The sequence below is a fragment of the Calidris pugnax genome, unplaced genomic scaffold, assembly GCF_001431845.1.
Source record: "Calidris pugnax isolate Ruff unplaced genomic scaffold, ASM143184v1 scaffold188, whole genome shotgun sequence".
Taxonomy (NCBI): Eukaryota; Metazoa; Chordata; class Aves; order Charadriiformes; family Scolopacidae; genus Calidris; species Calidris pugnax.
In genome coordinates this window covers 3,592,339-3,608,375 of record NW_015091257.1, presented here as the reverse complement: position 1 = coordinate 3,608,375, position 16,037 = coordinate 3,592,339, and the positions used below count along the sequence as shown (strand labels likewise).

At 40.3% G+C, this 16,037-nt stretch overlaps 1 protein-coding gene across 3 annotated transcripts in view; it reads right to left on the bottom strand.

The window, feature by feature from the left end:
• The window catches only part of LOC106898814 (cohesin subunit SA-2-like), a 66,508-nt gene that overhangs the window by 16,114 nt on the left and 34,357 nt on the right, over nucleotides 1-16,037 (bottom strand). For all 3 annotated transcript variants that reach the window (XR_001413980.1, XM_014960290.1, XM_014960289.1), the window contains 13 exons: nucleotides 15,525-15,632; nucleotides 13,368-13,476; nucleotides 12,388-12,505; nucleotides 11,374-11,477; nucleotides 10,832-10,924; nucleotides 10,657-10,746; nucleotides 9,447-9,650; nucleotides 7,932-8,008; nucleotides 6,855-6,942; nucleotides 5,757-5,834; nucleotides 2,961-3,053; nucleotides 2,081-2,249; nucleotides 53-204 (listed from right to left, as the gene is read on the bottom strand). Coding sequence is in view for 2 of the 3 variants with exons in the window: in XM_014960290.1 (XP_014815776.1) it covers nucleotides 53-204; nucleotides 2,081-2,249; nucleotides 2,961-3,053; nucleotides 5,757-5,834; nucleotides 6,855-6,942; nucleotides 7,932-8,008; nucleotides 9,447-9,650; nucleotides 10,657-10,746; nucleotides 10,832-10,924; nucleotides 11,374-11,477; nucleotides 12,388-12,505; nucleotides 13,368-13,476; nucleotides 15,525-15,632 (1,483 nt within the window). In the remaining variant the exon portion in view is untranslated. The remainder of the gene's footprint in view (nucleotides 1-52; nucleotides 205-2,080; nucleotides 2,250-2,960; nucleotides 3,054-5,756; nucleotides 5,835-6,854; nucleotides 6,943-7,931; nucleotides 8,009-9,446; nucleotides 9,651-10,656; nucleotides 10,747-10,831; nucleotides 10,925-11,373; nucleotides 11,478-12,387; nucleotides 12,506-13,367; nucleotides 13,477-15,524; nucleotides 15,633-16,037) is intronic.

Genomic DNA, 16,037 nt, shown 5'->3' with positions numbered 1-16,037 from the left:
TCAAAAATCTAAAACGCACTGATAGGAAAAGCAACCTTCTTTAAAACATTACCTTCACATAGTGCTTATATATCTCAGCAGCCGCAGTCATCTCTACCACATTATACACTATTAATTTGCAATATGCTGCAAGAAGACTCCGCTTTTTGTGCAAGTCGTCCAGTTTGCAACTTTCATCCTTTGTCTCCTCCTCTTCTGTCAGGTCTAGGGAAACAAAAGCATTGAAGCTTTGTTCTACTACTTTATTCCAGATATCTCAATTTTAATGACCAACTTTCATCCAAATAGCACAGACTCAGCTGTTCACTCAACACGCTAAGCAACAGATGCCAGCACCCATCCCGGTGTATATCAGAAAACACAGGGCTATTTCCATTTCAAAGCCTGCAGCTGATGACAGTGAAAATGAGTTATTTGCAATCTTCTACTCTGATCTTCATAGGGTTTTCGCATTTCTACTAGTCAGAATCTCCTTGTACAACACTGCTCGCTGCTACAGAACACAACCAAACAGACTGCAGAATAAAAGGCACAAACACACCAAATGGAAGAGACCAGACAAACTGCAACCACGTTTGTTTGGGTTTTTTTCTTAGAATAACACAGATGCCAGAAAACCATCACATAGCTCTTCAGAAACCCTACAAAAGTTGCCATACTTTTGGTCAACAAGAGAAGAGTTCCGGTGAAACTTTCCAGGTGGTTATCAACAAGAGTGAAAGACAAAAGTCATTTCATATCATTAAGAACATATAAAGTCTCTGGAACATTGGGTTACTGACTATCTGGGCAACTTGTGGAAAACAAATACTCTTAAGAGTCTTCCAACACAGCTGTGAAGGTGCTTGGGAAGAACTTCTTGCAGCAGGAGAGCCGCGATACACTCTTTCCTGCTACCAATGTAATCTACCAACTGCCTCAAGACTTCAGTCCTTGATCTGTCATTTTGATGTGGACTGTTTGAGTTTATAGCATGACTGTGGGCCTGGAAACAAACATAACGCCAGTGACTGAGCAGAAGTATCTGCAAATTAGAGTTAAAACTAAAATGGAGCAGCTGCCAGCTGTGCACAGAGACCAACGCACCCACAGCATGATAGAATCCCTCATTCAGAAAGGAATCTGCAATGGGATGACAAGGATCCTCTGTGGGGAGGATTGAGAAATTGAAAGCATCATACAAAGTGGGTATGAAACAGATTTAAGGCCATCTAACCCAAAACAGGATCAATTTTATGTTTCAGATATATAACATATGCAGCCTAAAACATAACCTGCTTCAAAAACTCCCATGACTAGGATGCTACGATCTACTTGAGCAATCTTTTCTATTGTATCTTTACCTTTACCAATAAGGATTCTCTTCTACTATCTCCCTGTTGCAATTTAGGCCCATCACTTCTCTCATTTACACTGTGACCTGGAGAAGTGCGGTGCCCAAAACTAAACACAGAACTCCATCTGAACAGCTGAAGGACAAGAGTTTGACACAGCAATCTAGAGCAACACTTGGTTTTTCAAACAATTAAACTCAGCCTCAAAACCACAATGAGCTAAGCATCTATTTTCAAAACACTCCCAAGAGAAACCAGCCTTCACAATAACAGCCTCAATATGGCATCTCAATGTGTTTGAAAAAGGAAACAGAGCAACAAGTACAGAAATATTTCCCACTGACTCTGCCCCTCAACCCCAAATCAAAATCCACTAGTCCTTTCTCTGATGGCTTAGAAGTGTCCATGCATTGAGAGAGTCACACTGTAACACTACAAAGCCTTCCTCTAACAGCATCACCTGCACCACCAAAGTCAGTTTTACCAAATACGTTCACATTCTCACCCATCCCTGCATTACATCAGCCCTTTTCATCCTACAAGTAAACTGGGAGCTCTCTCCCATGGTTGATCCACAATGGATACAGATCAGTGAATAACAGCTCAGCCACTTTGTTCATAAAGGGGCTCAACCAAAAAAAAAACCAAAAAAAAAAAACCCAAGTCCCTTTTCCTGATACATTCAGTGCAGATGACAAATGACAGAGAAGTGGTAGATTGTTTCCCCAGTAATGAAGATGTATAACCTTTGCTTTCCTCTTCTTCCTCCAAGAAAACATGTTCCTGGATAAACAGAAGCAGTTTTTCCTGAAGTGACGTGCTGGGAAGATAATCTAGAAGTCCAACTGCTTCTTCATTATTGTTTAACTCCTGATGACTCAAAATCAGCAACCAGTCACAGAGTATCATGAATGCCTGTATCAAACAAAGCCAAAGGATTTAGAGACCATGTTACTTTTCACGTCCACTCTACTTTGCATCTCCATCAAACACCACAAGTCACAATCTAGTTTCTATTCCTCTTCTTCCTTGCAAGCTAAAGATTACTGTTTGCTCCAACGTGTGGTAAAATGCCACAGCTAAGCCTTTCCAGAACTTGTATATACTGTATCCTAAGGTACAAGTATCATACATGAACACCACCTAGAGATTTTCAAACTTCCATGGGAAGAAAGAAGAGCTTTACTATGCTAGCGTATCTCTCCCTTAACACATGAATCATTGGACAATTTGTCCACTATTTTTTTATTTTTTAAGTAATATTCATAGCAAGACACTAATAATGCAATGATAGCAACTGATTAGTCTAATCAGAAAAACAATTATTATTAACTGGCAAATTGAGTTATTCAAATTCAGACCCTGATTTTGCAGATGTATGATGCAAGCACATACTTATGCTTGATTAAAGCACTACCTTTTGTAGCATTTTAACAAACATAACTTTAATTTTCCTTTAAAATAAATAGTTAAAATAAATAGATTGTTTTTTTAGAGTTATTTTTCTGCTAAGAAACAAAAAAATAGCAAAAATCAGTAGAAGGAAATACTAGTATGAAAAGAAAGGCAGGCATTTAAAAGTAGGACTGAGCATGAACACCAGTCAAGTGATGGAGAAACACAAACCTTTTCTCTTACATCTTTTTCCTTATGGTGGAGGAAGCCCATGCAAATCTGACTGAAACGTCTCAGCTCTCTTCCTAGTACAAAAAGAGTCTCCTAAAAACATATTTAGGAAAAGTGACAGGACAAATATGTTAGGGACTGTGATTCAATAGAGAATTACAGAACAAACAATGGTTACATCTTTCTTCCATTGATATTATTCATTTAAGATAGCAGTTAATGACACTATGAAAGAAGCTGACACTCCAGAGGGCTGTGCTGCCATCCAGTGTGACCTGGACAGGCTGGAGAACTGGGCAGAGAAGAACCTAATAAGGTTCAACAAGACAAATGTAGGGTCCTGCACCTGGGGAGGAAGAATGCCAGGCACCAATATAGGTTAGGGGTGGACCTGCTGGAAAGCACTTCTGAGAAAAAGGATCTGGGAGGGCTGGTGGATAGTAAACTATCCATGAGCCAGCAATGTGCCCTTGTTGCCAAGAGGGCCAATGGAATCCTGGGCTGCTTAGGGAAGAGTGTGGCCAGTAGGTCAAGGGAGGTCATTCTCCCTCTCTACTCTGACTGGTGAGGCCACAACTGGAATACTGCATCCAGTTCTGGGCTCCCCAGTTCAAGAGGGACAGGGAACTACTGGAGAGAGTCCAGCGTAGGGCAACAAAGATTAAGGGATTGGAGCATCTCCCTTATGAGGAAAGGCTGAGACATCTGGGACTCTTTAGCCTGGAGGAGAGAAGGCTGAGGGGAGACCTTATTAATGCTTACAAGTATCTAAAGGGTGGGCTGAAGGAGGATGGAACTGGACCCTTTTCAGTAGTTTCCAGCAATAGGATGAGGGGCATGGGCACAAGCTGGAACACAGGAAATTTCATTCAAATATGAGGAAAAATTTCTTTACGGTAAGAGTGACGGAGCACTGGAACAGGCTGCCCAGGGAGGGTGTGGAGTCCCCTTCTCTGGAGATCTTCAAGACCCGCCTGGATGCAGTCCTGAGTGATGTGCTCTGGGCAATCCTGCTTTAGCAGGGGAGTTGGGCTAGGTGATCTCTATGGTCCCTTCCAACTCTGACGATTCCATGACTCCATGATCTCACAGTAGCAACAGCTTACTAGCTATGAATGACTTTAAAATCATGTCTTGTTTTCAGGCACAGAACCTGGGATAGAAAGGTCAATCCATCAAATTACATACTTCCCCCCACTTTGGTGCAGAAATGTGACAAATACGAGTAGAACATGTGCATCTGTCACACTCGCTGAGGCTAGTGGTATTCAGCGAGTCACAAACTCTTTGTTTCTCCATCTGTAGGATGGGCAGCTCTAATAGCACATATTCCCTTACTCACTTCAGCTTATCCTTGTAAAGCAGTGATAATGATTTCCACTTTAGAGATGCAATTAGGCTTACTGCCTTCTGGAATTTCTCTCCTCTCTCCCTTTATTGACTACAGAGAGAACGCAGTTTAACTACACTGCTGACTCTGGCACTCAGAAACTCAGACACCTCTATTTCTTAAGATTAATCCAGCAAGAGAGACTATTTGATTTGCCCACAGCCACATTTTCTGATCCTTCACCAGGTCCCAGCTGTTGCACTGCACCGAGCTTTAAGCAGCCAATAGAAGAGGAATGCTCTTAGAGAAGGGCTGGATTTCATGCTATGCAACTGTGCAAGATATATATATATATAAGAAAGGGGATCCCTCCCAGGGCATGCTGAGTTCTTCTCAGCAGAGGGAGAGGCAAAACATTGCCTTAACGCTATTAGGGGGTGGGGAGAGAAACAGTCTTAGAGCTGCTGTCCAGGAAATGTTCTTTTTTGCTCTTGGAACTTCTGTCTCTGGCAACATCTAGATTTGGCCCTACAGAGCGGGCCGTAACTTTGTGCTTCCAATCAAAATCTGCTCCCATACAAAAGGCCAAATTAAAAAATGTGCTGCCCCATTATCACTCAAGCTCACCGTGTCTAGGCTGAAAGGCAGAACATATCAGAGCAGTGAGAGATGCGGACATCCGCACAGGAATGGAACGGGACGGGAATAGAGGGTGAATCAGTCCCCAAATGGGTAACCTCCCAGCTAGCATTTCTCACACAAAACAAATGTCCGTGTCAGTGTCCTGTTCTGTACACACAGGAGCACCAGGGGAAGGGGACAGAACGACAGAAGCAGCAGCACTAGGTGTAGTCAGAAATCACCATAAAGAGGGGCCGCATGGGAACACGCTCACATGGAAACCAAAGCATAAAGGAGCTCCCCTCTCTGGTGTCTTAAACTAGACTGCCTTCTGAAATACCTGGTACAGCTTGGCACTACATATATATAAACAATTAAAAAGTAAGTAGTCAGTTGATGAGAAGATTACCAGTTTCCTCAAACCATCTGCCAGAAATACACAGGTAAAACAAGAAAATAAAACCAAAACAAAGCAACAGCAATTTCTGGAGTTTTCATTGAATATTCTTTGTTGCTTAAAAGAAGAAAACAACAAACTGTTTGGCAGTGGAACAAGTTCCTTGTCTCCATCAAGCCCCAGGAATTCGATGCACATATTTTGCAGTAAAAATAGAGGTGAGCCATTGTTCACATATTCTCTTGCAAACTGACAAAGCATAAACACTTTTTAAAAAAAGAGGGCAAGACAGAGAGAAAATGCCTCAACTCAATTTGGTTTCCTCAAGAAAACACATAAATTATCTTCTTGAGAAAGCTTGGTTTTTTCTGGTGATCTGAAAACAGAAAAGCAACTTAAACTTCTAGAGGAACAACCCTGGGTTTCAAAATTATGTGGAGTGGCTAACCTTGGAAGGACTTTCTGAAACTGCAGCTAGTTGCCACAGGAGAGAAAAATACGTGCACTGGAGAGCTGGCAGGATCATCTGCAAATAAAAACACATGTCCTTTATTTACATGAAAGGCTCAACAGCAAAAAGCTTTGGACTAAACAAAGCATCCAAGCCTGACATTCTGCATGCTGCTTGCATGACCCATTTCTGCACTGTATTTAGACCCTCAAAATAAACACAACAGGTTTACATACAAGCAAACATTGCCTCCTGAGAAACTTCATTACTACGGTGCTGCTTCTGCAGAGTTCTGACATCTTGCTGAGTTCAATGGAAAATAACCACGTACTAAAAAAGGTGTTCACAGAGGCTAACTTTAGCTTAGCTTCTTAGGACTTTTCTGCAGTCTTTGGTGAAAGGCAGAGTCCTCCTCCAGAGGGCAATTCAGAGCACAAGCCAAACCTTGGTGCTCTGATGCTCCATCTAAAGGAGTCCATCTCTACTTACTGGCTGCAGGCTCTCCCTACCCTGCCAAATTTCATCCCTTTCCAAATAACCTCAAGTTCTCTCTAGAAAACATCCATGACTGCTAGAGTACTTTCCCTGGTAACTCTATGATACAGCTCCATCTTGGCACCACCAATGCTTGATTTGAGTCAATCAGACAACCAAAAGGCTGCAGTTGAGACAACTAGTAATTATAAACTATTTTCACCAAGTGTCAAACCACAAGCAATAGGTCTAAAGTATTCCAGTTCCAGGTTACATGCAATCTATAAGGGGCTCCTCACAGTCTCAACAATTTCATATGTTCTGAGAGCAAAACTGATCAATCAATGGGAAGTTCTGAGCATCACAAAGGATCAATCCAGATGTCAGATGATTACTCTACCATAATGTTGGAGAATCTCCAAAATAAACATCTCCACAGCATGAGTTTGCCAATTCCAATAACTACACCAAAGATGGTTTCTCAGATCGAGAAATAGTACCTTCCTGTCTCATAGGACATTGATATATAAGATTATTTAATATTTCCTAATTTTTCTGCTTTCAACAAGAAAAAACCCTTTTCAATGTTAAACATATTTTTTTTCAATATTAACAACTCACCAGAACAGGCAAACTGCCATGTTCCATTTCAAACACCAGCAACTTTAATGTCTTGTCATACAGATTCCACTTGGTGAGATCATGGGCACTGCAAGTGAAAAAGAAACAGTAATGATACACTAAGCAAGAAATGAAATCTCACCTGATGAAGCAGGTTACATGTATCCTGTTATTGCCTTCATCAGACACACAGCAAGAACTTTAAACAACTAATTATTAATTCGAAGGAGGGGGAGGAATGAAATTAAGTTTGTCACCATCTAACACTGCAACCTTTAGTCCATAGCTTTACAATCTGCATTCCTGCCATAAAAACTGCAGTGTCACGAGGAGAAAAAGAAGCTTGAGCTCTGTACCCTTTTCCTATACTCTATCCACACTCTCAAAAAGCTGCCCAAAAGGGTATAAAGGACAGTTTCCCCACCCCACTTTAAAAGAGTGTTTCTAACACTCTTGAGTGTTCACAGCTTACCATTTGACTTCTCTTTGCAAAAACAAGAGCAGCCCTAGCACGCAGGATTGGTACAAGACACATTGAGAAGGCAGCCCAATTCCCCCACCCTCTAATATCTTGCATGACAGTTTACTTGGTGAACAATCCCTGGAGAACCAAGCTTTTGAGAAATCAATCTTTTAACAAAAGAAGATCAAATACCCAAACAAACCAAGCAGATTATATCTGCTGGGAAAAAAAAAAAAAGCTGCATTCATTATACCCTCTTCAGACTGACCACCAGTGCTGACAGTAAGGCAGTGCAAAAGCATCCAGCTAGGAGGGAGGCACCACAGCGAGGATCCCTGTGTCCACTCTCACATCCTAACTCTGTAGCACGCACTTCTTAGCCACATTAGAACTGATGCTACAACCTCAAAAATGAGTCCAAAAAAAGAACTCCATATCCAAGAGCACAGTTCTGTTAAGAAGAAACCAAACCTTGCAGCACTTCTCATAGGGAACATTTTTATTTGCTTGTGAAAAATCTTATTAAGCCCAACAAACGAGCAGTTCTCATTTTGCATCTGTTGAGTCAACACTTAAGTATATGAGAAAGTATATTGTGAAAACAAACATCTCACTTATGAAAAGCTGATACTCTTCTCAAAGCAGAGTGCATCCGGGAAACTTCTCCTGTATCCGTACAAAATCCTTCTTCCTAAATTATGTAAATTTGGGAAAGAGAAGGGAATTAGCCAGTGTGCGGCAAGGTAACTGCTATGTTCTCTTCCCAACCAACTCTCAGGCTTGAATTACTCTCCTCCAGCTCCCTCCCAGTCCCTTCACCTTCAACCACACTACTCATGCCTTCCTCTACAGTAAAAAGAAAACAGCACGTTGACTGCACAGAAGCTTTGTATAAAGCAATGTCCCTGTCATTAACAAACTCATGGCAGCCTCCCTAGAATACAGCATTGCTAACACAGAGTAAAAACCAGCAATTAGGCTAACAGAGAAGTGCTAACCCTCAGACTCCCAGGCCATTCATGGACCCTCACACAGTTGTCAGGGATCTCTGGAAAGCTAACTGTTCACATGGTGCTGACTCTCCTTGCTTCCAGCTGCCAGATCACATTCAAAGATAGCTAAAAATATATTAAATACTTTCCCATAGATGCAATTGCTGTAGTTTCCACAAGTATACTACGTGATTATGGGAGACGCTATACACAACCAGGAATTAGAAGGGAGGGGTTCCAGGAGAAAATCTCTTTATTTAGATACAGATCATACTATGAAGGAGCTGAAGAATCCCTGGTCTACCACTTATCTTGTTTCTCATAAGTACACATTCTCCCACATTGACATAGATATCTATTTAAGACCAACAAAATAAATCCAATCTGAGGTTAGGGGATTTTTTGGCTTGACACATTTTACAATATCCCAGTGTCCAATAAAAACCTGCCAGTGTTAACTCTCATACCATGGCATGACACCTGTTCATGACGGCACAGTTGATCAGATCAGCTGCAGGCTTCTGTTGTTCAGCTCAGCCAGCAAGCTATTCATATCACCACCAGCTGTTTCTGCTTTTTAGAACTAATGAAAAACTTTGAGGGAGACTCCGCAGTCCTCCTTCAAGGGGAAAGTCATCATTTCAAAGGCCACAAAGCTCTACAATCTGCACTACAGACTGCTGTTTGTTTTTTTTTTTTTCCTCGAGCAAAAGTGGCAGCACAAAGGACATCTTCTGTACAGTCAAATATGTAGGAGTGCAGAACTATACCTTTTTGGGAACAGTCTCATCACCTATAGATCCACAGCACTTCTTAGCTGATCTGGGACATAGTATCTTTGGTACAGTAATGGAGCAACTATGGAGCTTAGGTCCAGAAATTTCAGAAGACATAAAATGCCCTGGTGCTTGTGTAGACTACCTTGTTTATTATTTTCCTCACTCTATTCCTGCCAAAATACATCTGCTTCATTAAAATGTAAACAGTCTTTTCAGAGGAGTAAATCTATCTTTGAAAGCTCTGCTCCCCTCAAGCAGAGAATCAGCAGGAAAAGAATAGATCCATATCCCCTTAATTTTTTTTGTCTTCTTTTTTTCATAGGGAAACAGGTTATCTCCATAATGAGCCACAACTCACCTTTTGCCAGAAGCCATCTAGTAGCTGGTTAAGCTGTCCCATCAACTCATCTACCAGTTGCGTTCGGGCACAATCCACCTGGCTGTAGATGGCCATTTCTTCACTGCAGAGGACATAGTAAGTTCTTGAGGAAGCCTCAAGGACAGATATGTCTGAGTGTTTCATCACAATGTCTTTTACCTCTCTCAGCAAAGCATCCAAATGCTGCAAGTGATAAAAGGGGTATTACAGATAAATTGTACAAAAATCCAGTTATGCTTTAGATACATATCACTGGGTCCATATATCTCTATAGGTCATACAACCAGCATGAAATAAATGGCAGTCTAAGGAGCAGAGGATACAGCTTTTTTTTTTCTGGGTTTATAGCTCTTTTTCACTATTATTGTCTCTGAATCTTCCTAAGGAATGAAGCAACTACTTTTAAATTCTACTTTAGCAATACATGTTTGGCACTACATAAAAATAAAGACAAAGGTAGGGAATAAAAAAATTCCTTCCAAAGGACAGGCGTGTCTTCAAACAACAGAAGTTGCCTCCCTCAGCAGCAGAGGATGGAGAATGTTTCGGATCATGTCAGCAACTGGGGCCTTCACTCTTAGTGAGAGGAGATAACTTGTGCCATTCTTCTGACTTTCCCGTTTCCAGTTAATGTTTCGTGCTGAAATTAACCTAGGAGTGTTCGCCTAACATTACCTCCCCGTAAGCATCCCTGCTTAAGAATATATTAAGCTATTTCAAGGATTTCATCTATCCCTTTCTGACCGCCCCTGTATCATCAGCAGATATACTATCTCCATTCTTATCTTTCAGTTCCTATCACTCCCCAGCAGCTGGGAGTCAGTCTTCAAGGAGAACGAAACCTGTTCTGTAGCAAACTCCTGGGAGACACCAGTTCGAACACATGGCATAACCCACCCTCTCTCCACCCAACAATGGAAAACCCGGGGCCGGGCCTGCCACGTGAAACCACAAATCATCACAATCCAGGGCCAGTCACAGCATATCAGAACTGACAAGCACCAAGGCTTTTCTTTGGCAGCCCCAAATCAAAAAGTAAAGCACAAATAATAAGACTTTCCTCAAGATACTAGACCATTTCTTTATGTTTCAACAGTCTCCTACTTGTTCCAGGTCCCACTAAACTCTGTACATTGTCACATAAATTTAGTACGTTCCACGTGAACCGACTACCCCAATTCCCATTCACCTTCTCTAGATGTCCCGTACTGTAAACATCTAAATCATAATACTGAGGAATCTGCAGAAGATTTGCCACTTTTTGTGCATCTGTTGAATACTGCAGAGAAAAAACAGGATATGAGTACGCTGCAGGAATTTTAATGAAATATTTAACATGCATTCACAGAGCAGCTGTTAGTTACCTTTGCCAAGAGCTGAGGAAGCACCATAATAAAGTGTTCAGTAATTTTGGTACAATCTTCCAATTGTATTTTCTTCTCTTTTACTGACAGAATCTGCAGATAAAGCATTTTGTTTCAATTACAATATCGCTTAGATTTGAATGGAATTTTACATGTAGCCCGAGGTTAACTCACATGCCTTTGTCTAAAGCATATCAAGCTAAGATAAAGATACTGTTCCATGGAGACAACCAGATGCTTTTTTTTTTTTATTTTTTTGTTAACCTTAAATTAGATGCAAATCACTGAACAGCTATATCTCATGGATAAAATGCTCACCATTTGTCAATAATATGCTTCAACTGGCTCCCCTCTAATGCTCATCTTCCTCAATAACCACTACTAATAAAATCTAGAGGTCAAAAGAGGCTGTGTCGTTTCATAAAAATAAGCCATTTTATTTCTGAAGATACACCTACCACTAGGAACATGCTGTCTGGAAAAGCACATAAGGCAAAGAGAATGTGATTAAAGGACAATAAAAAAGACTAAGATGCACTGACTTTTTTGGCTGCACCTCTGCCCACTGGTGGATGACCTTCAGCTGCTTCTCTAACCGTTGCGAGGATAATTTCAATGAGAGCACTTTCATGGGCATCACTCAGTTCTGTAAGTAAATCAGTCTCCTTTCAGCATCACAGAAAAGAAAAATGAAGACACAGCAACAGCTAATGAAAAGCCTATTCATTTATCTGAGCAACTGTGGAAGGACACCACAGAAAAAAAAAACATGCAGTGTTGCTAAATAAACACGTAGAGAGTGTTTGATTTCATTTGGAGAAAACTATTTTTCTACATTTACTATACACCAAAACAATAATTCCTCTCATGGCTAAACTTTTTAGGGCAGTTGGGCTCCCAAAAACACAGGCAATTTTAATGAAGCCTACTCCTACTGACTACTATCTTATTGACAAACCTGTTTCTTTGAGTACCAAAATGCTTTAACGCACTGGGTCTACAAACTTAAATTTCAATCACACATCCACCTCCAGTTCTACTACAACAACTATTCATAGAAGCACAGAATGGTTTGGGTTGGAAGGGACCTTAAACATTTATATAAGTTCACTTTAAAATAATTGTACAAAAAACTAATCCTCTAGCATGTTAGATGTCGATGAACTTGACACATTACTCATTTTCTTTTCAGGCATGAACAACAGACTGAGAATACTGCACTTCAATCAATTAATACTTTTAGATTCTTAGGTTTTGGACAAACAAACAAAAATGTGAATGCTACATAAGCATTATGGCTTAATTATGCAAGTATTCTTGCAAAGTTTCTAAATGAACATGACATAAATACAGAATACTGAATAAAACAAATAATGTTGATATAAATATCACATTGGTAGTACACTGAGTTGCATCTGCTGTGTGGCCTTGGGGACCACAATTTGGGATCAAAGGGTACTGTAGTACGGAATGACCCTAAACCAGTTGAAGGCAAAGTTAAAAAACAGTATCAAGAGATTCATTCACACAACACTAAGCGCTCTTTGCTTACCCACCTTCTCCATCTTCTTCAGTATTTTTTAATAGAAGAGTGGTCATGCACTCCCAGTCCTTCAGGAATTTGCCTGCCCAGTCCCACAAGCTGTCTATTAGGTATGCAACATGTTTGTGGAGCTAGGGGTCAAAAACACAAGCTTATAGAAGCAAACACATCATTAAAAGAAATACAGCTTCACATGTTCCTCTCCTTTTTTCCGATTACAAAGCTTTGTCATTCACACATATTCACACGCAGTATTCTAACATATTTAGTTTGAGGCTAATCAACAGTTAAACACCATGTCTTCAATCTGATAAAAAGCAGGAAAGGGGGAGGGGAAAGCAAAAAAAGCAGGAAAAACAGGAAAAAAAACCCTTTCTTTTCTCTTTTAAGGATATCTTTCCTTTGTAATTTAAGTAATCTCTTCAAAACTAACTCCTGTATTGCTTTCATATTGCTGATCATAACAACTGAAAATCCAACCTTGGGACTAGAAACGAGTCAACATTTTAAGCAACGTCTGTAAAATTCTTTGCAGAAAGATTCAAAACCGCTGTGCCTGAGACACTTTGGCCAGACATAGGTCTGCACTCCTGCAAAAACCAAACAGTGAAATACAGCACTTCAGCTGATAAAACTGCTGGCAAGACTATGCAATTCTTAGTCAGCGTAGAGCCATGGGACAGCAACCCGTATCCTCCTGCAGAAAGACATGGATACACACCAAAAAGCTCTCAGTCAGTGGCATTAGTCTCTCAGGTTGTTTTCAGAAGCTGCTTCAGCACTGATTCTCTCCATTAGCATAACTGTAAATTAGTTTTAATACAACAGAACAGAAATGTCTTCATTAAAAACTCATCCTAGAGAGCGAAAACATGCCAAACACCAAGCATTTTGGAGCTCACCACCAGAAATAGCTTTCAAAAGGAAGCCAATACTTGATTTAACAAGCAACTCTGGGTTTAAAAGGCTTACTGCAGGGGCTATTCTCCTCACCTCGCTCTCCAGGAAAAAACGTATTAATCTTTTCAACTGGTCAGTACTCGCCCCAAACTTCCCTCCTCCTTTGGGCTGAATTTCTTCATCTCCCTCAGGACTAAGCAGCCTGCCAACAGAAAAGGAAGTCAGTCCACTTCTGCCACATTCTCTTTATACTCATTTGCCAACGTAACACTAATTCTGTCAAGATCCCAAGGACTGTATTTCTTCTAAATGTCTACTTATTTACTCCAAATCACATTATACTTTTTTTTTTAATCAGATGAAAGGAAAAGACATTAGATTGTTTTTCATCATGAGAGATCTGCTGTCCCTGTGGATGCAGAGACTATTTCTGACAGTTTCACAGGTACCCTGCCAGCTTTCTGGAGAACAGATGCAGATTCCACAGCATTGAATATATAAAGAGGTAGGCATTTGCTCATGCTTGAAAAGGGGCTTGCTCTAGACTGAATTTAAACTGCAACAACAGAGTAGAGATATTACTACCCAACCATTAGTCACATCATGGGACAGCTTAGAACTGAAGCTTCTTAAAGAAAGCATGGTATCTTGTATTTATAAGAAGCAATTTACTCAACTTCACAAATACAGTGGAAAAACTGTTCTTTCTCTTCTGCCTGGAGAATGAAGCACAATATGACACTTCAATTTTCATTTCCCTCTTTATCCAAAATGAGTGTGACTGTACTGCTCACCAAAAGAGCTAATCCCAAGATAAATACAGGAAGGCCATCCCCACAGATTAATGGAAGGCCCAAATGGCTGGGATTTAAGAGCAGGACCACACTACTCCATGTCAATAAAAACTTATACTTTAGGAAAGTGCTTCTGGTGGTATAATTAATGCCACCTAAGTAAGTAACCTAAGTTAAAAATGCAAACATTGAGGAGATTTCATGCAAACTAAGAAGAAGGGGGGGGGGCAAAAAACATAAGTATTTACACTAACTTTTATCGATATGACGAGGGAAAGGAGGGTGTCACTAGCACCTCTATCACACTAGGGCGAAGGTTTCTATACTGGCAAAAGTGCCAGAGAGAAGAACTGGATGAACAAGAATCAGGTGTACAGGGTCAAAATGTCCACACTGCACTGGGAGGCTGGGTAGAAAAAGTAAAGTTATCAGGGCAATCAATTCAATGGCAAAAAGCAGCACTGTTCTGAGAGAAAAAACACCCAGTTTATGATAGAATCATAGAATTGTCTGGGTTGGGAGGGACCTTTAAGATGGTCCCAACCATCAACCAACATGAGATTATTAGGACCAACACAAAAGACTAAGTAAGACTAGCAGATGTGATAGAAGACTCGTCAAAACAGAAATTTATCTTCGTTTATCTTTCTGTTGGATTTGGCTCCACAAACCCCAGAATGTCAGCAGTTCAGCTAGACAGGAAGAGACAGCTAGGAGGAGATTCTGCACATGTGAGAAACACAAATCATTATTTCTGAATTTTTCCCCACAAAAGTCTTGCCAAAATATTTTTATTTTCATTCCTCTTTGTAAGGCAAAATTATTTCTCTCAGCCGTAGAGACAGAATATTTATTTCTTCTCTTTTTAGCACGCAAACTCCATTCACTTCATGCAACCATTGTTATAAGAACCCCATTTATAAGAGTTACTCCTGGGGAAGATAAACCCTGTACTTCATTAAGCTGACAGAAAATTGGGAGGGCTTTTTAATCTGCTGCATCTCTCATTATTCAAAGCCTTTACAATGTATAAGGCAACTTCCAAAGGGAGAAGAGGAGGCCATTTTTGTGATTAATCACCAAAGCTATGGAAATCCAGCAGATGCCAGGTGATGAATTAGCTTGTAAGAAGCAAAGCAACAGGAAAAGAAAGTAGAAAGAAAGGAGGTATGCTCTCAACATAGCATGGCATCTGTGGATCAGGGAGCTGTTTCATATTCTCTATGTTAGTCTTGCAACTTTTTTCATTCCTGTTGTGCCAGGGCTGTGCGGGGGAACAAATGATTACCCCCAGACAGCATTTCTCTTCTGATTCAGCAGAAGAAATCACATCTACTATCCTCACGGTACACGCTTTCAGCAGAAAAATGAATGCTTAATGTCCCTTTTAAATAAATCCACCTTCATTTGGAAACAAATGAGAACACACAAGAAGTAGGCAGGCAGGCAGAGATACCTTTTATAAAGGAATTCCCCAGCTGCTACTGCAAGCGGACGGTGCGTGGTATAAACAAACTGGTATAACATTTCACAGTCTTCAGCTGATAACACATCCTCACAGTTCCTAGGCAAAAATAACAATGGAAGTTATAGTTCAGGTTTATCTGCAAAGTATATTATGAATGCTATGCCCAGCTTTTACTAGACCTGATTCCTCATAGCCATGCAACTTGTTTACACAGCTACATTTTTGTAGGGCATATCTAAAAATGCTATCAAACAAAATTAGCTGCATTCTTTTACTCACTGTATAGAGAAACAGAGGTCTGTGCAAACCATGAATCAGGCCCACTGCATGGACATGAACATGAATTTAAAGTATAATTAAGGTTGATAAGTGGTCATGTTAAAAAAGAGTAATAGTAATAAAACAGGAAAATCATACCTCTATTTTATGCTTAGATGTTTACCATATAAGTTAATAAAAAAGAAGCCACCTTCATTTTGCAGTAAAAATTATTTTTAAATT